Source organism: Tachysurus fulvidraco, chromosome 12 (assembly GCF_022655615.1).
Source record: "Tachysurus fulvidraco isolate hzauxx_2018 chromosome 12, HZAU_PFXX_2.0, whole genome shotgun sequence".
NCBI classification, from domain to species: domain Eukaryota; kingdom Metazoa; phylum Chordata; class Actinopteri; order Siluriformes; family Bagridae; genus Tachysurus; species Tachysurus fulvidraco.
Window position 1 is genome coordinate 176,375 of NC_062529.1, and position 22,453 is coordinate 198,827.

At 44.3% G+C, this 22,453-nt stretch overlaps 1 protein-coding gene across 3 annotated transcripts; it reads right to left on the reverse strand.

Annotated features, from left to right (window-relative positions):
• Positions 1-112: 112 nt before the first annotated feature.
• ahctf1 (AT hook containing transcription factor 1) lies at positions 113-22,242 on the reverse strand. 3 transcript variants are annotated; one of them, XM_027139808.2, is made up of 36 exons: positions 22,030-22,242; positions 20,025-20,150; positions 19,432-19,688; positions 19,163-19,343; positions 15,420-15,627; positions 15,189-15,305; positions 15,015-15,099; positions 14,768-14,918; positions 14,378-14,510; positions 13,510-13,691; positions 13,246-13,307; positions 13,032-13,160; positions 12,801-12,891; positions 12,573-12,662; positions 12,073-12,213; positions 11,403-11,507; positions 11,232-11,328; positions 10,999-11,122; positions 10,727-10,783; positions 10,321-10,467; positions 8,717-8,907; positions 8,490-8,634; positions 8,151-8,282; positions 7,842-7,989; positions 7,619-7,769; positions 7,415-7,522; positions 7,141-7,297; positions 6,088-6,309; positions 5,114-5,933; positions 4,935-5,025; positions 4,767-4,855; positions 4,465-4,688; positions 2,280-4,236; positions 2,126-2,205; positions 1,101-1,171; positions 113-739 (listed from the first exon to the last, which is right to left on the reverse strand). In XM_027139808.2, the coding sequence occupies exons 2-36, from the start codon at positions 20,143-20,145 to the stop codon at positions 553-555; spliced, it is 7,251 nt and encodes a 2,416-aa protein (XP_026995609.2). In that variant the 5' UTR covers positions 20,146-20,150; positions 22,030-22,242; the 3' UTR covers positions 113-552. The 3 variants fall into 3 exon arrangements, with proteins under 3 accessions (XP_026995609.2, XP_047677465.1, XP_047677466.1); XM_047821509.1 differs by having other exon boundaries at positions 4,935-5,040; XM_047821510.1 differs by having other exon boundaries at positions 4,935-5,040; positions 22,021-22,242.
• Positions 22,243-22,453: the final 211 nt, after the last annotated feature.

The window sequence follows — 22,453 nt, forward strand, 5'->3', positions numbered from 1 at the left end:
CTCAGCTGGGCATCTCAGGGCAATTTAAATGCCAGGACAGCAAGCAGGGCAGTAAACAATGAGGCAGTTTGTGTAAACTAAACAATAAGGAAATAACGAGTAACAAACTCAGTCACAGGCATCACATTTTATTGAGAACGTCCCTAAAAGACTATTTACATTTGTAGAAATGCAGGTATTTAAAACTTAAGACTTGTGTGTTGTTCTGCTTCCCTCATTGCACTGGACTGTAAACGTCACGCAAACCTTTAATTATTTATTTTATATAAAATTCAAAATTAGAGCTTTATTTATTCATCAAAAATCAGTTCCTTAATTAGAAAACAGCAGGCAGCAAAAAGTCCTGGTACAAATCAGGCAGTTTAACACATACACACACACACACACACACACACACACACACACACACACACACACACACACACACACACACACACACACACACACACACACACACACACACACACACACACACACACACACACACAGGAAGCTGGAGGGGAAAATAAAACTCTTGTGGTGATGATGAAGATGAAGAGGAAGATGAATGTGTTAAAGTTTCTTCCTGCGTGTGACTGGTTTGGGGAAAATGGCCTCCATCATGCGTCTCCGCCGCAGGTTCATCTTTGGAGCTGCAGCTTCCCTTTCGGGGGACGTCTTCCTCCTCTGGACAGGTTCTGCTGGACTCGCCGCAGGAGACAGAAGGTCCACCATCAGAGGTTCAGGTTCAGCTCTCGCTCTGTTACAGAGAGAAAATAAACAGATACATTTAGTGTTGGAGTTTAATACAGTAGTGAATCTGACAGGAGCTGAAGGACAGAGAGAGAGAGAGAGAAGCGAGAGAGAGAGGGAGAGAGGTGAGAGAAGCGATAGAGAGAGAAGCGATAGAGAGAGAAGCGAGAGAGAGAGAAGCGAGAGAGAGAGAGAGGATTGAGAAGTGAAAGAAGGGAGAGAGAGAGAGAGAGAAGCGATAGAGAGAGAAGGGAGAGAGAGAGAGAGAGAAGCGAGAGAGAGAGAGAAGCGATAGAGAGAGAAGGGAGAGAGAGAGAGAGAGAGAGAAGCGAGAGAGAGAGAGAGAAGCGATAGAGAGAGATATTTACTTGGTCGTTCTCTTCTTTCTCCTTTTATCTGCTTCAACTTCCACCACAGCGTCGTCTGATAAAATCTTTTCCTTTATGGGAGAAAACAGGAAGAGGTGAACATTCATCACAGTGATGTGACATCAGAGCTCCTGTGTGTGTGTGTGTGTGTGATGTAACATCAGTAACACAGAGCTCCTGAGTGTGTGTGTGTGTGAGATGTAACACAGAGCTCCTGAGTGTGTGTGTGTGTGTGTGAGATGTAACACAGAGCTCCTGAGTGTGTGTGTGTGTGAGATGTAACACAGAGCTCCTGAGTGTGTGTGTGTGTGAGATGTAACACAGAGCTCCTGAGTGTGTGTGTGTGTGAGATGTAACACAGAGCTCCTGAGTGTGTGTGTGTGAGAGATGTAACATCAGTAACACAGAGCTCCCGAGTGTGTGTGTGTGACATCAGTAACACAGAGCTCCTGAGTGTGTGTGTGTGTGTAATGTAACATCACTAACACAGAGCTCCTGTGTGTGTGTGTGTGTGTGTGTGTGATGTAACATCACTAACACAGAGCTCCTGTGTGTGTGTGTGTGTGTGTGAGTGATGTAACATCACTAACACAGAGCTCCTGTGTGTGTGTGTGTGTGTGTGTGAGTGATGTAACATCACTAACACAGAGCTCCTGTGTGTGTGTGTGTGTGTGTGTGTGTGTGTGTGGTGTGTGTGTGTGTGTGTGTGTGTGTGTGTGTGTGTGTGTGTGTGTGTGTGTGTGTGTGTGATGTAACATCACTAACACAGAGCTCCTGTGTGTGTGTGTGTGTGTGTGTGAGTGATGTAACATCACTAACACAGAGCTCCTGTGTGTGTGTGTGTGTGTGTGTGTGTGTGTGTGTGATGTAACACAGCCCCTGAGATGTGGTCTGGAGCTCAGGAGCTGATTAATGCTGTAAAGTAAACGCTGTAACTGGAGATCTTGTGCTGGTTTGTTCTGGAAGGAGTCTCCAGTGTCACGTGCTGTTAGAGGAACATCAGCCACATGAAGCGAGCTTCTCACCTCAGAGTTACTGCCAGTGACGCTGGTTGCTCGTCTCGTTCGAGTCAGAGGAGGAGACACAGTGAGATGTTTCGACGTTCCTGCACCAGAAAAACACGTTTCACAAACATGTAACACAAAGTGAGCTTCCAGCATTCAGAGATGGGACACGAACCTCTCTCGGCTCCAGACGTGGGGTCACTAACAGGTGAGGTCTCGGCTTTCGGTGCTCTGCTGGCTCTCGTTCTTCTAACAGATGGTGCAGCTTTCTTCTGCTGCTGTTCAGTAGAAAGCAGTGACTCCTGAGCTTCAGCACTCTGGTCTTCACGCTCCACAGATGGAGCTACAGATCCTGGCCGCCGCTTGGCGCGCACTATCTCAGTAACCACTTCACACTCCTTAGCTTCATTATTCAGCCTCTCTAGCAAAGCATTCTCCAACAGATTGGTGGATTCCAAGTTCTCTGGTTTCTCAAGTTCCTCGCCGTTATTCCAGTGTCGGCTCCTCGTCAGCCGTCTGGAAACGTTCTGAAGGTGTGCGCCGTCTACTACGTACGTCTCGTTGCTTGGTCTGTCCTCTGTAGTGCTTCTGGCTTTCCTTCTGCTCCTCGGTGGTGTGACTAAAGTTGTGTTCTGGACATCTGAATCCATGTGGAAGCTCTCCAGTGTTAAGCTCAGCCTTCTGCTTGACTGGCGAGTTACCCTGCTAGGACTGGCTTTAACGTTAGCTTGATGTTCCACAGAGTTCTCCTCAGGAATCGCCTCTGGAACCCCGACTGCTGCACCAACCTTTCTTGTCTTTCTCGCACTCGGATGTTCAACAATCGAGTTTTCCTCCATTTTCTGAACATCAGTTGCACCTGAGATCCTTGTACTGCGAGAACCTCTCCTGGGTGTAGCTTTCTGTGGAGTCTTGCGTGATGGAGTTGCTTTTGTTGATGGGACCTTCTCCACCATGACTTCAGAATCTGTTTTTCTTGTGCTTCTCCTTGGTGTGATGAGAACTTCAGGCTCCACCACCAGCTGCCTGCTGCTCCTTGTTACACGTCTCGGTGTGTAAGGCAAGTTTGATTCACTTTGAGCCTCTTCAGAAGCTTCTCTCTCAGATTCCATCATGGTTACTGGACACGTAACGGTCATCCTTCCTCTTCTTGCTGGGCTTCGATGGACTTCCTTCAGTTTAGCTGTGGCTTCTATGGCTTCCTTGAGCTTAGTATCTTCCTGCTCAGCTTCATAAGCATCAGAAACACAATCTTCAGCTGCTGGAACCATCTCACAAGCTTCTGTAATAATCTCATCTGGTATTTTCTCATTATGGGTGAAACCGTCCTCCATGACCACCGTCAAACCAGGATCTTGAAGCTGACTACTGACACAAACATCAGCTTCATCAAAAGCCTCTATAGTCATATGTTCCTTCACAGGTTCCTCTGCGTGTTCCAATGGTTTCTCATTGGATTCCTGTGCTGTTTGAGCTTCATCCTCAGGATAAAAATCTGGCCTTTTCTCATCTGTCTGCTCTGCTTGAACTTCATCTGCTTTTTCATCAGATTCATCTTCTTTAAGTGGTTCAGGAGTTGCTACTGCTTCTAAGTTTGACGGTGTCTGAACTTCTCCAGCTGCTTCATCAGTTTGGAGTTCTGTGTTTGGTTCCGATTTAGTCGTTTCCTGTTCCTTAACCTTCTCTATTGGTTTATTAGGTTCCACAACATCTGGTACAACTGTTTCTGAAGGCATCTCCTCAATTTTAAACATTTCTTCAGGTTCTTGAACATCATGCACCACACTAACTGCATTCTGGTTAACATTTGGTTCTTCTTCCAAATCTCCAGCACTCTCTGTGTTCCCTTTTAGACTGAGAACGTTCTCGGGATCCATTTCTAAAGCTGCTGGTTCTTCATCATCTGCCTCCAGCATGAGGGAGAAGTTATTGGAGCCAACAGGAAGCGTGACCTCTGGCAGCTCAGCCCTTTGCAGGAGCTCCTGATGCTCAGCAGCCAGCTCGATAGGAACAAGCAGGGTGGTGGAGGGCTTCAGCTCGGTGTAGCACACATCAACTTCATCAGTCAGGTGTGCAGGTCTCAGTCCAACCACCATAACCTGACCGTCCTCTTCCTCACAGCCATCCATCACCTGCTCAGTCCAAACACACACACACACACACACACACACACACACACACACACACACACACACACAAACACACACAAACAACAGAATAATAAAACAACCATTTTAAGTAAAAAGGAAATTAAACATTTAATAAATAAAATAATTAATTAAATATGTAAATGATCAGGGGAAACGGATGAAATGAACAGAAATACTAAAGTGTGTGTGCTCAAGTCTCAGAGCTCTGACCTTCAGCTGTGGGTCAGTGATGAGGCTCAACACAGCTGCCGCCTGCTCCTCAAGGAACTGCTCCTCAGGTAGAAGGTCCTGCAGGTAAAGGCTCTGCTGGGTCCCGTTTCCTTTAACTTCCTCTATAATTTCCACCTCACTGCCAGAGTCTTCCTCCTCCTCTTCATCTACATCCTCCTCCTCAGTGCTGGAGAGTTCCTCAGTGTCGTTCAGGCTGACTACAGCTAAGAGAACACAGCTTTCATGTTAAACATGCGTAAGATCTTATGGTCCAGCTTAATAAATGCTGAAGAGCTGCTCACATGGTGACTCTGAGGTCGCAGCCTCAGACGACGTGACATCTTTCTGTGCATCGTCCTCAGCTCCATCTCTAACAAACCCACATGGAGCGCTGCAATGTAAACAAGTGAAATAAATACAAAAGGACGAGACAAATCTATAAAGGAAGTGATTATCGTGATGAGTGTCACCTGATGGCCGCTGAACTCTCTTTACTGTTGGGGGGGAGGTGTGGGGGGGAGAGATCATAGAATAATTCCCGCTCCACAAACTCGTCCAGATCTGAAAAGAGAAATTCTTCATAAACTTATTTATAAGTAAGGACAAGTCACAGAAGACAGATCTGTCTCCACCACTTAAGACGTCTCACCTGAGGTCTCCATGGGCTCGGGTTTGTCCTTCAGTTCTTCATTAACAGTACGGAGCTCACCGATTGGCTCATTAGTTCCCTCTGTGTGTTCAGCTGCTTCGTGCGACTCCGAGTCTTTGGGCCGATCTCTGATTGGTTCCTCCACAGTGAAAGCATCATCAGAGATTGATGGTGGAGCAGGAGCTGGTTCAGAGTCCTTCATCTCCTCTCTGATCATCATCTCGGACGTTACAGAGGTTCTGATCGGTCCACGTGGTACTAAAGCTGTCTCATGGTACACTGAATCATCCTGATTTGACTCCTCTAGTGAAACACCTGGAACGTTCTGCACTTCTCTTTCTGCAGCAGATTCCTTGAGCCTTTTCTCAGCATCATCTTTCGCATGTTCTTCTGACTCTGGCTGCAGCTCCAATGTCACAACGTTCTCATCAGTTCCCATTTCCCGATAGACACTCAGCTCTTCAGCAGAAAACATTCTGGTGGCCGTGTCTGTCTCTGGCTGAGCGACGACTTCATCGTCTTCATCCGGCCGGTTATGTGATTGCCCTGCAGGAGCATTGTGGAACTCCAGTGTGGCATCTGATTGGACAGAGAGTGCACTTGTGTCATGCCCCAGACTGGGCCTGCGCTCTGGTGGGGTTAAAACTTCATTCATTTCCTCTGACTCGAGGCTCAACTTCTGTTTTAATGAAGGCAGGACTGCTGCACTGGGTTCTTTTATATCCTCCTCTTCTTCACCGGAATGTTCACTCCATCCCTCGACTCCGCCCTCCGGTGGCAGGTGTGGGCGCTTCAGCTCGCTAACTTCAACTGCAGTGAGCTAAAGTAGAAAGAAAGAGAGAAAAAGTTCTGAGTTGTGTTTAATAATGATTTAGTCTATAGCCTGTAAACGTAGGTCACATGACCAGTGCACACTACAATATGTGGTGCTGGTGTGTGAGGATATCTGCATATCTGGGTGTCAGGTGTTTTACCCCGTTGCCCCAGTGCAGGGAGGAACTCTTAGGCACATCTGGAGATTGAATTTCCTCCATGAAAGTGATGCGACTCTCTTTGGGACGTAATGGGGGTGTGGCTGATCGGGCAGGTGAAGCAGTGGGCGTGGCTATAGGAGTGGGGCGAAGACTGCTCCTTAGGATGGACTGAGGGGTGAAGGAGGAGAAAACTGCACCAGAAGCAGCTAAAGCTCGAGCTCTCTGTGTCAGAGGGGAAAGAGGAAACTGTGTTCATTAAAAAACCTTTAAAATATACATCACAGAAATGTGGTGTGTGTGTGAGAGAGGTGTGTGTGTGTGTGTGTACGGAGTATATATATATACACAGTGTGTGCGCATACAGAGTGTGTGCGCATACAGAGTGTGTGCGTGTATGGAGTATATATATATATACACACACACAGAGTGTGTGTATACAGAGTGTGTGTGTGTATAAGGAGTGTGTGTGCATACAGAGTGTGTGTGTGTGTATAAGGAGTGTGTGTGCATACAGAGTGTGTGTGTGTGTATAAGGAGTGTGTGTGCATACAGAGTGTGTGTGTGTATATACAGTGTGTGTGTGTGTATACAGAGTGTGTGTGTATACAGTGTGTATGTGTATACAGAGTGTGTGTGTGTGTGTGTGTATATACAGTGTGTATGTATATACAGAGTGTGTGTGTATACACACTCTGTGTGTATACAGTGTGTGTGTGTGTGTGTATACAGTGTGTGTGTGTATACAGTGTGTGTGTGTGTATACAGTGTGTGTGTGTGTATACAGAATGTGTGTGTATACAGAATGTGTGTGTATATACAGTGTGTGTGTGTGTGTATACAGAATGTGTGTGTATATACAGTGTGTGTGTGTGTATACAGTGTGTATGTGTATACAGAGTGTATGTGTATACAGAGTGTGTATACAGTGTGTATGTGTATACAGAGTGTGTATACAGTGTGTGTGTGTATACAGAGTGTGTGTGTGTATACAGAGTGTGTGTGTGTATACAGAGTGTGTGTGTGTGTGTATACAGAGTGTGTGTGCTGCTTCACCTTCACTACTTGAGGTGTGTGTAACAGACTGAGCTCAGGAGCCCTGCTGATGTGTTTAGGTGCAGCCCAGGAGCTGCTGGATACATGCGGTGTCATCGGAGTGTGAGACGATTCTGGGGACATCTGGGACATCGGCTGCACTGCCAGGTCTAAGAGTCTGTAATCACAATTATTATTATTTACAGAACAGTTATTGTAATATTTACTGTGTTATGGGGTAGGAGAGGGACAGAAGGACAGAAGGACACAGGGACACAGTAAGTGATCAGTTTACCTGGACACCCTTTTAGTCAGCATGTTAATCGGTGTTCCTACAAACGCCTCATGGATGTGTAAGGTTGTGGGATTGGGACTGGACCCCCGAGCATCAGGGGCTTTTGGGCTGAAAAATAAAACAACAAAATCTTATTTATATAGAAATAACTCATAAATAAGTGTGTGCGCATTCACACTCACATGCATTCACACACACACACACCTCTTGAGAGGGGAGGGTTCAGGTGTAGCACCCTTTCCAATCCACACCTCCTCGATCTTTGTGAGGACAGTTTTAATGAAGGCCGCTCTGCTCAGGACGTTCTCGTTAGTGGAGCGTTTAGCCACGGTGGATAACGGCTGAGGCCTCGTAACTGGAACAGGAAGTAGAGAGTAAACAGGGAGTAACATTTCTTCTCCTGTAACTCTGATAGGAGTGTGTGTACCTTCTGTGAGGACGGTGGACGGGTGCTGGTACGGCTTGGCACGGTCCATTGCCAGCTTCCGCTGAGCACGTGGTAACACCTTCCCATACTGACTCATGATGGAGTTTCTGGTGTTTGATCTTTCCTTCATCTTAGGATCTCGATCACCCTGGAGAACACAGCAGGTCTGTTTACTTTACACTTATTTAACATCACAAACATTTCTACCATCATGTAACTGGGCTGATCATTAATGACTTGTGCTGCTTGTTACTGTAAACCCTTATGATGATTTATAACTGGTGACTTTAGTAATGAAGTGAAACTCACAGCCAGGTTCATCTTCAGCATGTGGTTGATCTGCAGCGCAGGAACATAGTTGGCCTGCTGGAGATGGTGGACCATGAGGAGCTCTCGGTTCTGAAACCCTCCTGTTTCCTGCAGGAAGCACTCTAAACACTCCTACACACACACACACACACACACACACACACACACACACACACACGACTGATAACGTTTTTGTCTATCTACAAGGATCACTTTCCTAGATGCTTAAAAACAGTGAGACAGGCAGGCAGAGAGCTGGAGAGGCATTGACACACACACACACACACACACACACAGACAGACAGACAGACAGGCAGGCGCACACACACACACACACACCTGTTCAGCAGGTCGGAGCGGTAGCTTGAGGAGCTCCTTCATTAATCCCAGCTCCTGACACATCTCGTAGAAAAATCTGAGCAGTTCGTCCATACACAGTTTATTAACCTGCTGCCTCAACAAGGTCCACGCCTCCACTAAACACCTACACACACAGTGAGACCGTGAACACACAAGAGTTTCTGGATGAGAAGCATGTGTGTGTGTGTGTGTGTGCGCGCGCGTACCTGTTGTGCAACAGTACAGACACACACAGCTTGGTGAAGGGGGTGGAGGTGATGGAGGGCTTCATCATGTGCAGGTAGTGCAGTGCTGTGCTGTGTTTGTTCTGAATCATCAAAGCCTGCAGAACCCGAGAGTGCTGCCAAGCCCACACACACGAAGAGACCGATGGGTGGAGGAGAAGATCCAGAGAGTTCTGTGGTGGGGGCGGGGGGGAAACTTGTACATTAATTTAAAATTCGACGTGAAAAAAAAAAACATTGTAGTTTAGAAATGTTAAATATCATGAGTGTTAATATGTGCTTATGTGTGTGTATATATGTGCTTATGTGTGTGTATATATGTGCTTATGTGTGTGTATATATGTGCTTGTGTGTGTATATGTGCTTATGTGTGTGTATATGTGCTTATGTGTGTGTATATATGTGCTTATGTGTGTGTATATGTGCTTATGTGTGTGTATATATGTGCTTGTGTGTGTATATATGTGCTTATGTGTGTGTATATATGTGCTTATGTGTGTGTATATGTGCTTATGTGTGTGTATATGTGCTTATGTGTGTGTATATGTGCTTATGTGTGTGTATATGTGCTTATGTGTGTGTATATGTGCTTATGTGTGTGTATATGTGCTTATGTGTGTGTATATATGTGCTTATGTGAGTGTATATGTGCTTATGTGTGTGTATGTGTGCTTATGTGTGTGTATATGTGCTTATGTGTGTATATATGTGCTTATGTGAGTGTATATGTGCTTATGTGTGTGTATGTGTGCTTATGTGTGTGTATATGTGCTTATGTGTGTATATATGTGCTTATGTGAGTGTATATGTGCTTATGAGTGTTTATATGTGCTTATGAGTGTGTATATGTGCTTATGAGTGTGTATATGTGCTTATGAGTGTGTATATGTGCTTATGTGAGTGTATATGTGCTTATGAGTGTTTATATGTGCTTATGAGTGTGTATATGTGCTTATGAGTGTGTATGTGCTTATGAGTGTGTATATGTGCTTATGTGTGTGTATATGTGCTTATGTGTGTGTATATGTGCTTATGTGTGTGTATATGTGCTTATGAGTCTGTACATGTGCTTATGAGTGTGTATATGTGCTTATGTGTGTGTGTATATGTGCTTATGAGTCTGTACATGTGCTTATGAGTGTGTATATGTGTGTGTATATGTGCTTATGAGTGTGTATATGTGCTTATGTGTGTGTGTATATGTGCTTATGAGTGTGTGTATATGTGCTTATGAGTGTGTATATGTGCTTATGAGTGTGTATATGTGCTTTCATAGTAAATTCTGTTAGACTAGGGAGAGAGAGCAGGAGGCCCAGGTCATAAGTGTTCAGGTCATAAACCTCCATGCCATATGAACTTTAAGGGAGTGTGAGTGTGTGCTTGATAAGATCTGACCTTACTGAGGTGACAGAGGTCACAAACACACACACCCACACACCAACACACACGTATAGCAGGGAAAGGAAGGAAGACTCCTTCTGCTGCAGCTAAATAAAACTCCATCTTTACCGCTTTGCTCTTACGACCATCTCTGAGTCAGTGTGTGTTTTTACATGTAGATCAAAACAGTACATAGTGTGTGATACCTCGTGGTCGTGGTGATCGAGTAACCACAGGCCCTGTACAAGCTTCACTAAGCCGATGGGGATGGAGAACGCTGTGGGGAAAGATTCCACTGAAGCTCCGCTCTTATTCGGCAGCGAGTACATCACATCCAGGAGTAAATAAATCACCTGGAGACTTGGTTAAGGTTCAAAAAGCACAAAACTAACAACTAGATCAATCTAAAAAGACACAAATATGATTTTACTACAATTAAATAACTCTATATGCCATTTAGTTAATGAAATTAAACTCTATTTAGACAAAGTTTTTTTCCCAGTCAATTCCCTTTATCCAGCTTCATCTAGCTCTCAGCTCCTTTATACTTTATGTCATTATATAGTCACCCAAATGTGATCATTCATACAGAAACAGGACATGGAAGGATACAATCGCATGTTTGGTAGATTCTTCAACATTTTCCAGAAGGTACAAGTCCAGCAGAGCCTGTGGGAAAATGTAGAAAAATAACAACAACAAAAGTTGGTCATTAAAATCCTTTCTGTAAATCTAATGAGTTTCCCACAGACACATGTCTCATCAGACGCTGCTCGTTTATCTGTAAATGCTAACAGCAGATTAGATCAGGCGTGCAGTTCCTCTGAGAACTTATTTAAATGTAAATCATGGGTTGTGTTGATTAATAGTATGGAGATGATTACGTGTAGTGATGGAGGTGGGTACTGCCCCGTCCCACCCTCGTCTCTCTGCCACAGGTCTGAGAGACGCTCACCGCACTGAGCCACCAGGCCATCGATCATCAGACAGTCAGCATCCCACTTATCCCTGAAAAAAAGAGGGATTATGATCAACTGGAGCCTAAGTTTGACTTGTTCAGCCTTAATGTCACAGCTGAAGAGGAGTTTAATGTGATGTTTAACATGTTGTGTCTCACTTAGCAAGTCTGTGCAGCTCCGCCCTCTGCCCCGTGTAATAATTCTTTATCACAGAGAAACTGTAAAAAGGTCTTGAGATCTGCAGCACATCCTCATCTGTAAAATGTAAAATCACTTCATATACATGTTGGTGGAGGTGAAATAACGGAAGTAGAGGTGGAGGTTATTACCAGCACTCTCTGGGAGGAGACCGGTGCGACAGAACCACAGCACCACCTGAGCATACTGAGAGATCAGACTCGACACCATGCACTTATTCACCAGGCCGAATACACCTACAACACACGACACGACTGACCACGTAAACATCAGACACACTTAATGATGAGGTCATGTGTTCACACTAAACACTACAAAAGGGTGTTTATTACAGTTCTGCTCATGACCAACCTTCACCTTCTCCTGATACACAAACATTTACAGTTCTCCATTTTTTTTAAACTGATAGTTTTACACAGAAATAGGGATAACAAAGAAAAGGGTGGAGCTATGTATAGACTCCACCAGGACAAGGCGGGTCCAAATCTGCATATTTGTGTATATTCATAATTTTATGTATATTTAATGAGAGCAGATATGTAGCTGTGTGCTTAATGATTATTAAATAATCTACTTATTATTGTGTGTGTGTGTGTGTGTGTGTGTGTGAGAGAGAGAGAGAGAGAGAGAGCCAGAGAGAAAGAGGGAGAGAGCCAGAAAGAAAGAGAGAGGGAGGGAGACAGACAGACAGAAAGAGAGAGAGCGAGAGACAAACAGAGAGAGAGACAAACAGACAGAGAGAGACAGACAGACAGAAAGAGAGAGAGCGAGAGACAAACAGACAGACAGACAGAGACAGACCTCTCTGTGTGAGCTCCTGAGCCTCCATCAGCAGACAGTGCAGGATGGTACAGAGGTTACTCAGTAGTCTCTGACTGTGTTGGAGAAGCTGCAGTGTTTGAGGATCAGTAAAATTAGATGAGCTGTCGAATAACGGAGCACCTGAACACACACACACACACACACACACGTACGGTAGGGAGTGATATGGATCATATTAATCATAAATACACCACAAACTGAAATATACATTACTCAGTTCTACACTGATTTATTATTTAATAAATAATACAACATATATATATATATATATATATATATAAACTTGTGCGAGAGAGAGAGAGAGAGAGAGAGAGAGAGAGAGTGTGTACATGACATTATACATGACTATCAGCTTATAGCATCATTCTGGAGGTAAAATGATCTAGACCCAAAACCCCACGAGTCGTCACAGGAACTGGAGGAAGTCTGTAACTTAACCCACACTGTGAGATGATTATTCCTGCACTGAACACACTTACATATGCCGTCCAGATCCTGTTTGGTTCTGACCACCTTGTCCCAGGCCCACTCCAGGATGTAGCGCAGATGTGCTGCAGAACCGAGCTGCTCTGTAAGGTGAAGGGGACCAGTACGTTTGTACAGAGCTTTAAACACACTAAATACTGATAGACCAAAGATAAGCACTAAATCATTAGACACAATAACACTAATAATAAAACTGCACAAAGCTGACGGCTGGAGCTCACCGTCACTGATCCACTTTTTAATGCAGCCAGTGATCAGACCCAAAGCACTGGTCTCGACTGCTGTGGTTAAAATGGCGTCCAGCTGCTCCTGCTGCAATACAAATGAACGACGGATATTAAACGGTGTGTGTTTAACTGACACTCTACATATATAGGAATTACAGACAGCAGTGAACACAACCAACAAAGGGCTTTAACCTCAAACAGTCATGTGACGGTCGTGACGGTTACCTCAGACAGGCTGGACGGCTGAACGTCCGTGAGCCGAGAGGACAGCAAGCCAGACATTAGGCACTGGGAAAATCCATTAGAAATCCCATCACTCAGACTCAACACGGCTTTCTTCAGATAAGTCAGAGTCTGCAAGCAGGACCGGAACCAGAACCACTCAGTACTGGGCTCATACCAGGACACATAAAACACTGATTATAAACAGCAGACTGACCTCTTTCTGATAGCCAGAGCAAGTGAAGTGGACGATTCCAGCATTGAACAGACAGCTTGCATCTACACACACACACACACACACACACACACACACACACACACACACACACACAAACACACTTATAAATCAACATTAAATAAACACACATTAACTAACATTAACTTCTCTAATCCAGGACACTGAGACTAACATATCTAAAGAACAAGTTAGTTTTAGTTTGTAGAATTGAGTGTGTGTGTGTGTGTGTGTGTATACACTTGCCAAAGTTGTATGTGTTAGGGTTGTAAAACTGCTCCGGAGGAGGACAGGTGTGGGGCAGTGCTCTACTGAGACTGCGCTCATAAACAACCATGTCCAGCAGGGGGCAGGACTGAGTCACCTCCACCACAGAATCCAGAGACCACACAGCCAGATAGGGGCAGTTCTGTAGAGACTCGCCCGCCCTGAGGACACGTTATATGGGGTTTTCAGGTCCAGACAGTTTATAACTTATGAAGTGAACAACATTTCCATCATAAAAGTCACACAGCAAACTGCAGGAGTAACAGCTACTAAAATTAATAATACAAATAAGACACTTTATTCAGCTGGGGCTTCTGGGGGAACTTTGGGCATGGGTCAAAAATGTGTTTTCAAATTTAATTCATTTGTTTAGTGTTTTGAACAATTCACATCATCTCAAAGCAGCTTTACAGAAGAACAGAGACAGAAGAGAGAAAAAAGAAAGAAGTATATATTATAATAAAAAATAAGAATAAAATAATTAAACATACAGTTACAGTTTAAAATTAATTTAAAATACTATATATAAATATATATCTGTATAAATCTGTATAAATATATATCTCTAATGATCGAGCCTGAGGTGATGGTGATGAGGAAAAACTTCCTGAGATGATGAGAGTATGACCGAGTTCGCCACGGGCCGCGTTCACCACAGACCGAGTTCACCACAGGCCCAACACTAAATGATTGCTGATAAAGGACTGATGTTGTGGCTCCATAAGAGGAGATGATCAGAGGAATATATGAAACATTTAACCGTACTGTGACTAGAACTGCCCTCATGTAACGATGCTTAAATAAATGGCTATCATGTTTTTTTGATGTTCCACAGAAATATTCCTACCTCAGTGAATCAGGCATTTGTGCATGATACCATCTGTTAATATCAAACACTCCGATGAAGGTGGAAGGTTGGCCCTGTCCGTACGCCTTCACCTGCCAGCTGAAGACCAACACACTCGTGTCAGGAGACGCCACTGTGGGCAGAAAACATACAGAATAGTTCAGTTACACTATTATACTGCAGTGTGGTTTATTATTCAACATAAATAATGCTAATGCCATCATATTTACACGAGCATGTAACAGTGAGATAAGTCTGAGTTTGTCCTGTTCGCACAGGCAGAATAAACACACCTTTATTTTACTGAACTGAAGTAACAAAGTAAAGTACAGTGATGCCAGTGACTGAGGAGCAGAGAGTATTTCTGTGGTGTTATGATATTAAAGTGACCTTCATTAACACTGTCCTCTCTGTCAGGATGATGGCGGAACTTCTCAATGGTCTGGGAGCTGAGCAGACGAGTGTGTGTAGCCTGAGCTCTTAGAGGAAACACACCACCACTCAGATCCTGACTGTAACGCTCCTCACAGTACTCCAGACCCTAACACACACACACAAACACACACACACAATACAGAGCATCTGTACTTGTCCTGCTTGACAATATGCAGTGTATTTAGAGATGCTGTCAGTTTACCTCATAGACTATTTTCCCTGATGCTGAACACGTCCTCTCCCCAAACGCCAGCTGCAGTAGATGGAGGCTGACTACATCACCCTCACTGTAACACACACACAATTATACAACACTATGTTTTAAACACTAAGCTCACTCTGTGTGTGTGTGTGTGTGTGTGTGTGTGAGACTCACAGATCCTGAGCTGACTGAACAGCCCACAGGTAACAGCAGTTCCTCGGGTCATTCTCTGGCTCCTGGAAGTTAAAGGCATACACAGGGACTCTGCCCCCCTCCAGCTGAGAGTGATATCTGTAAATTATACAGAACACATCATCAAAAACAGCTCCACAATCCTGAGCAGATTCTTTAAGCACATTTATGATGACACATTTCACATGATGATGATGATGGCATCTCACTCACTCTTTCTTGAGAGTCTTTATGTTCCAGAGCTGCAGGAAGCCATCGGTGAAGCCCACAGCGAGCTGATTGGTGCGGCTGATGAAGTGCAGAGCCGAGACCCCGATCCCTGTGGGGCTGCACAGCTGGAGACAAAGGTGGCGTCCTTGCTGAGTGACTCCCTCTCTCAGACGCGGGATATCAGACGGACATTTATTCACCACCTCCAGATCTGATTAACACAACACAATGTTACAGGTAACGTAAGATACACAATGACATGTTAACTACTTTTTTTTACATTCTCATCATTAATATTCATCAAAATATACATTTGAAATTTGATGTAAAGTGATTGACATTTTTCTGACAGTTAATCCCATTAAAGCTAAAAAGCTCATCTGCGGGCAAACTTTCTTGGGGATCCTTCCTATGAGCCAATGTGTGGCGGCTATGCGCTTCGGCGCCCGCTAGATATGTCACACAGGTGCCTTCGCTTTGTCTCACCCTCGCATCCGAGCCCTGAGCATTACCATGCTTGCGGTGCCGGTATCCACCGAATTGGTCTCGGCTCCTGGTGTCGAGGAGTTACACACAACAATCTACGTGAGCTGGAAAGAGCGCCCTCTTCACCTGTTACTTTCTCCTCACCGAAGATGGCATTATTAAATGCCCGTTCGCTGGTGAATAAGACTTTTGTATTAAATGACTTCTACTCTTCCCACAACCTGGACTTTATGTTTATCACGGAATCCTGGATAAAGGTTGGTGATTTAAAGCCGTTTTCTGACCTGATCCCCGCAGATTGTACATTTTTTAATACGCCTCGTCCGAGCGGACGTGGAGGGGGCATAGCTACCATCTTAAAGAGCTCTCTATCCGAACGCTGTCGTCTGACTCCGACTATGACATTTACCAGCTTTAAAGTTCAGATACTTCATTTAGACTGGAATGGTCCGGTTTGTTTAGGGGTGATCTATCGTCCTCCACATTCGACCACGGACTTTATACAGCATCTCACTGAACTAATCGGCAATATTGCTGTGAGTTATGATCGCTTTTTATTGGTGGGCGATTTTAACGTGCATGTTTGCTGTCCGTCTTTGCCCCTTTCACATGACTTTCTGAACTTGCTCGAAACGTTTAACCTATCCCAGTGGATCAGTGACCCCACACACATCCAGGGACATACGCTTGATCTGGTTCTATCTTATGCTTGATCTGGTTCTATCTTATGTTATGTTCTATCTTATGTTATGATATTCTATCACTTGATGTGGCTGATATTGTGCTTTCTGATACTATGATCTCAGATCATAAGCCTATATTATTCTCCTTGTCTCTTCCAGTCATCTCTCACTATTCAAATACATCTGAAAATGTTTCACGTTTTTATTCCCTACAGTTTAGCACTAATTTTAACTCGTATTTTGCCAAATGCTGCTCACAGTTGCTCCTGGAGCAGCCATTACCTGACTTGGATGCTGACCAACATCTTGGAGTCTTAAACTCTGCCTGGCTTGAGATTACAAATGCAACTGCTCCTCTCAAACCTCGCAAGAAAAAATTAAAATCTGAAGTTTGGCAAAATGCTGAGACTCGTCTCCAAAGACAACTTTGCAGAAAGGCAGAACGTAAATGGAAAAAGGACAGGTTGCATGTTTCTCTTCAGATATTTAGAGACTCTCTTACATTTTACCAGTCTATAGCCAAATCTGCGAAAGCCGCTTATTTCTCTTCTTTAATTGAAAGAAACCACTCTAAACCTAAGGTATTGTTTTCTATCATTAAATCTGTGACAAATCCTTCTGTTAAATCTATGCCTGTTGCCTCTGTTTCTGTCTGTGAAGGTTTCTCGAGATTTTTTAGGGACAGAATCACTAAACTAAGGCTAAGTGTTCGGCCCACTATAACCCATATCTCTTCCCCAATCACGTCAGATGTCCCAGCATTTTTTAACGCTTTTGAGCTCATCAACCTCCACCAACTGAAGGAGGTGATTGACAAGCTCAAACCCTCATTTTGTCCCAGTGACATAATTCACCCAAAATTTTTAAAGCAAATCTTTCACTCAATTGGTCCAGGCCTGCTGTCTTTGATGAACAAGTGCCTGCAAACTGGCTCAGTCCCTGCCAACCTAAAGGTTGCCACTGTTACTCCCTTGCTCAAGAAGCCCTCATTGGACCCCTCTATTCAAAAAAACTTTCGACCTATCTCTGTCTTGCCTTTCGTGTCAAAAATTCTGGAGAAAATTGTGCTAAATCAACTTCAAAGTTTTCTGAATAACAATTGTATCTATGAGGTTTTTCAATCGGGTTTTAGGTCTGCTCACAGTACTGAATCTGCCCTTTTGAGAGTTTTAAATGACATTTATCTTTCTACTGACTCCGGAGATTCTGTGGTTCTTATTCTTTTAGATTTATCAGCTGCTTTTGATACCATAGACCACTCCCTCTTATTATCGAGGCTTGAGACCTGGGTAGGTCTAAAAGCAAATGTTTTAAGCTGGTTTCAGTCTTAACTAACTGACAGAAAATTCATAGTGAAACTGGGTAACTTTTCCTCCGCCCCTGCCGCGCTGTCCTATGGCCTTCCACAAGGCTCTATTTTAGCTCCTTCTCTATTTTCGTTATACATGCTACCCCTGGGCTCTGTTCTCCGGAAACACGGTGTATCTTTTCATTTCTATGCTGATGACACCCAAATCTACTTACCAATTAGGAAAAACAATCCTTCAGCAATCTCATCTCTTCTAAAATGTTTAGAAGAGGTTAAATTTTGGCTGGCACAAAATTTCCTGTTTTTAAATGAAGAAAAGACTGAAGTAATAATGTTTAGCCCAAATGAGAACTCTCAGTCCTCAAGCTTCAATCTAGAGAGTTTATCTGTTTTTAGATCTTCACGGGTGCAGAATCTTGGCATCTTTATTGATCAGAACTTAAAATTTGACAAACACATCTCGTCCGTTATCGGGTCTAGCTTTTACCAACTGCGGATTCTCTCCAAAATTAAACACCTTCTTACCCCTAAGACCTTAGAAATGGCTGTTCATGCGTTTATAACCTCTCGCTTAGATTACTGTAACTCTTTATATTGCGGTATATCTAAAACTCAGATTACGCGTCTCCAGCTCGTTCAAAATGCTGCTGCCAGATTCCTCTCCAGTTGTCGCAAACATGAACACATCACTCCCATTCTCAAATCTCTACACTGGCTTCCGATTTCTCAGAGAATAGATTTTAAGATTTTACTCTTTGTCTATAAGTCTCTCCATAATACCGCTCCTCTCTACCTATCTGAACTTCTTCATCCCTATTTTCCTATTAGAAGTCTCCGTTCATCTGACCAGGCTTTGTTGGTTGTCCCTCGTGTACGGCTCAAGCGTAGAGGAGAGCGTGCCTTTTCTGTGGCCGGTCCTAGATTATGGAACTCCCTGCCACTAGAGATTAGGATGGCACCCACCATTTCTAGTTTTAAGTCCATGCTAAAGACCCACTTATTTTCTTTAGCCTTTTCATGATTGCCCAGGGGTTTATGTCTGTTACATCTTATGGACTTAAACTGGCTATTTTATTTTTATTTTTTTTTAATAATTTTTATTTTAGTTTCTTGTACTATCTTATTGTGTATTTTTTAAGTGTATCTGAAATATCAAATGCACTGTAAAGCACTTTGGTCAGCCGTGTGGCTGTTTGTAAATGTGCTATATAAATAAACTTGAACTTGAACTTGAACTAAAGCCTCATGTGTGGTCAAGCCCATCTCACCTGAGGCCTCCAGTTCAGTCTGAGTGCAGGAGAAATCATCTAAACACAGATCCACCAACAGGATGTGTCCAACATCTGTTACCACGGCAATCACACCAAAGAACCAGCGCAGGCTCTGGTGCAGGTGCTGCGTGCTCGTACTCGCTCCTCCGTAACTCACCAGAGGCTCGATTGCAGTGATCTGATTGGGGAGAGAGAACATCACTACACTGAGCTACCAGACAACCTTGTGGTAGGTAGCTGCTGATAATCATCTGAATAAACCGCACCCTGTTCGGAATGACGACGGCTTTAATGACGCGCGAGATTCCAAGGTCGTAGAGACACAGCATGCTGCTCTCATCCTCCTGTAGACCCACCAGCAGCCCACTGCGCTTCAGCCAGCTGAACTCTCTCACTGCCGTCACACACGGCTGCAGGTGATCTGTCACACCACTGAAGCGATACGCAGAGAACCGCTCACCTGTGGCTGCGTGAACCACTTCCAAGTGCGGCCCACACGCCAACCACACCAAGACACTGCGACCTGAACAAACAGGAAGTGACATCACTCTAATCAAACACACGTTATAGGGAAAAGTTAATCAGCTTCAGTTACAATAAAAAATAATGCTCATGCTGATAATATTACACACACACACACACACACACACACACACACACACACACATCTAACATGCAGTTGTGTTATACTGCTCATACTAAAATAGGCTCATAAAGAGCTGTAGTATTTGTGCTCCTGTGTCAGGCTTCATATAGGTCGTAGTATACATTCATAAACACACCTTCATATGAGTCACAGATAATATAAACATGATGATGTAAGTGTGTGCAGTGACACAGGAGGTGTGAGATCACTGACCTGCCGTGAATTTCCCATGAAGCACTGAGTCCAGAGTCACTTCATCTTCTCCTAAAGCTTCCACCGTCACTGCAGGAAAATGCAGCAGCCCGCTGGTCACCTGAGCTGCCAGGTCACACATCCTTACTGAAACACACACAATATGGAACATCAGAAGGAACTGAAGAAATGTTTTATGTTCAACTCTTTAGTGCCCCAAACACTCTGTGATCATCACAAACACACACACTCACACACCCAAACCCTCTGTGATCATCACAAACACACACACTCACACACCCAAACCCTCTGTGATCATCACAAACACACACACTCACACACCCAAACCCTCTGTGATCATCACAAACACACACACTCACACACCCAAACCCTCTGTGATCATCACAAACACACACACTCACACACACAAACCCTCTGTGATCATCACAGACACACACACTCACACACCCAAACCCTCTGTGATCATCACAGACACACACACTCACACACCCAAACCCTCTGTGATCATCAGACACACAGACACACACACACACCCAAACCCTCTGTGATCATCAGACACACTCACGCAGACAGACACACTCACGCACACCCAAACCCTCTGTGATCATCAGACACACACACTCTCACACTCACACAGACACACAGACACACACACCCAAACCCTCTGTGATCATCACAGACAGACACACTCACACAGACAGACACACTCACACAGACAGACACACTCACACAGACAGACACACTCACACAGACAGACACACACTCACACAGACAGACACACACTCACACAGACAGACACACACTCACACAGACAGACACACACTCACACAGACAGACAGACAGACAGACACACACTCACACAGACAGACAGACAGACACACACTCACACAGACAGACAGACAGACACACACTCACACAGACAGACAGACAGACACACACTCACACAGACAGACAGACAGACACACACTCACACAGACAGACAGACAGACACACACTCACACAGACAGACAGACAGACACACACTCACACAGACAGACAGACAGACAGACACTCACACAGACAGACAGACACTCACACAGACAGACAGACAGACACACTCACACAGACAGACAGACAGACACACTCACACAGACAGACAGACAGACACACTCACACAGACAGACAGACAGACACACTCACACAGACAGACAGACAGACACACTCACACAGACAGACAGACAGACACACTCACACAGACAGACAGACAGACACTCACACAGACAGACACACACTCACACAGACAGACAGACAGACACACACTCACACAGACAGACAGACAGACACACACTCACACAGACAGACAGACAGACAGACACACACTCACACAGACAGACACACACTCACACAGACAGACACACACTCACACAGACAGACACACACTCACACAGACAGACAGACACACACTCACACAGACAGACAGACAGACAGACACACACTCACACAGACAGACAGACACACACTCACACAGACAGACAGACACACACTCACACAGACAGACAGACACTCACACAGACAGACAGACAGACACTCACACAGACAGACAGACAGACACTCACACAGACAGACAGACAGACACTCACACAGACAGACACTCCTGCCATCTGATAAAAGGTACTAAAGTCTTCAGGCCTCACAACTAGACTGTAACAGTTTCTTCTTGCCATCAGACTTGACTTGCGAACTAGTCAAACATCCTGTCAGTTATTATTGTAAAAACCAACTAGCTGCACGTGCGCAGGCTAACGCACCGCTGCATTACCGCTAGCTAGTGAAGCTAAAAGCTACAACGTTTGGACACAAGGAACGTTTTAATTTCAATTCCAATCTTGTTTAATTATTTTGTCTAGTGTTATAATCAGAACACTGAGTATACACATTAGATCCGTTTAGCTTATTAGCTGCTAGCATTTATCTTAAACCCTGTTTATTTCAGTTAGCATTAGCATTGTTAGCATACCGTATTTACCTGTGTGACGAATTTATTAATGTTAAATATATTAAATGCGTCTTCTGGTGCACTCGTTTCTTGGTCATAATCCGCGGAAGTCCATTAAAGTGTCACCTTTTTAAAGTTTGTAAATAAATAATCCAGAATAAACCACAACTAGCAGTAAAATAGCTAACAAACCGCCGTAACACAGGCGCTATTACCAAAACGCTGTCACAACTGCGCATGCGTATTCGCCGTAAGCACCGCCTTGTCACTGCGCATGCGTGAGCACCGCGTTGTCTCTGCGCATGCTCGTGCCGCTTTTTTCTTTTAGTGTTTTGCAACATAGAAACTACGTAAGAAAATAATGTTGTGTGTTCATTCGGCTTTGTGTCTCTGTTTTTGTGAAATGATGTGATTATTATCGCCTCCAGCAGCTCTGCAGTGAGTGTAGTAGCTG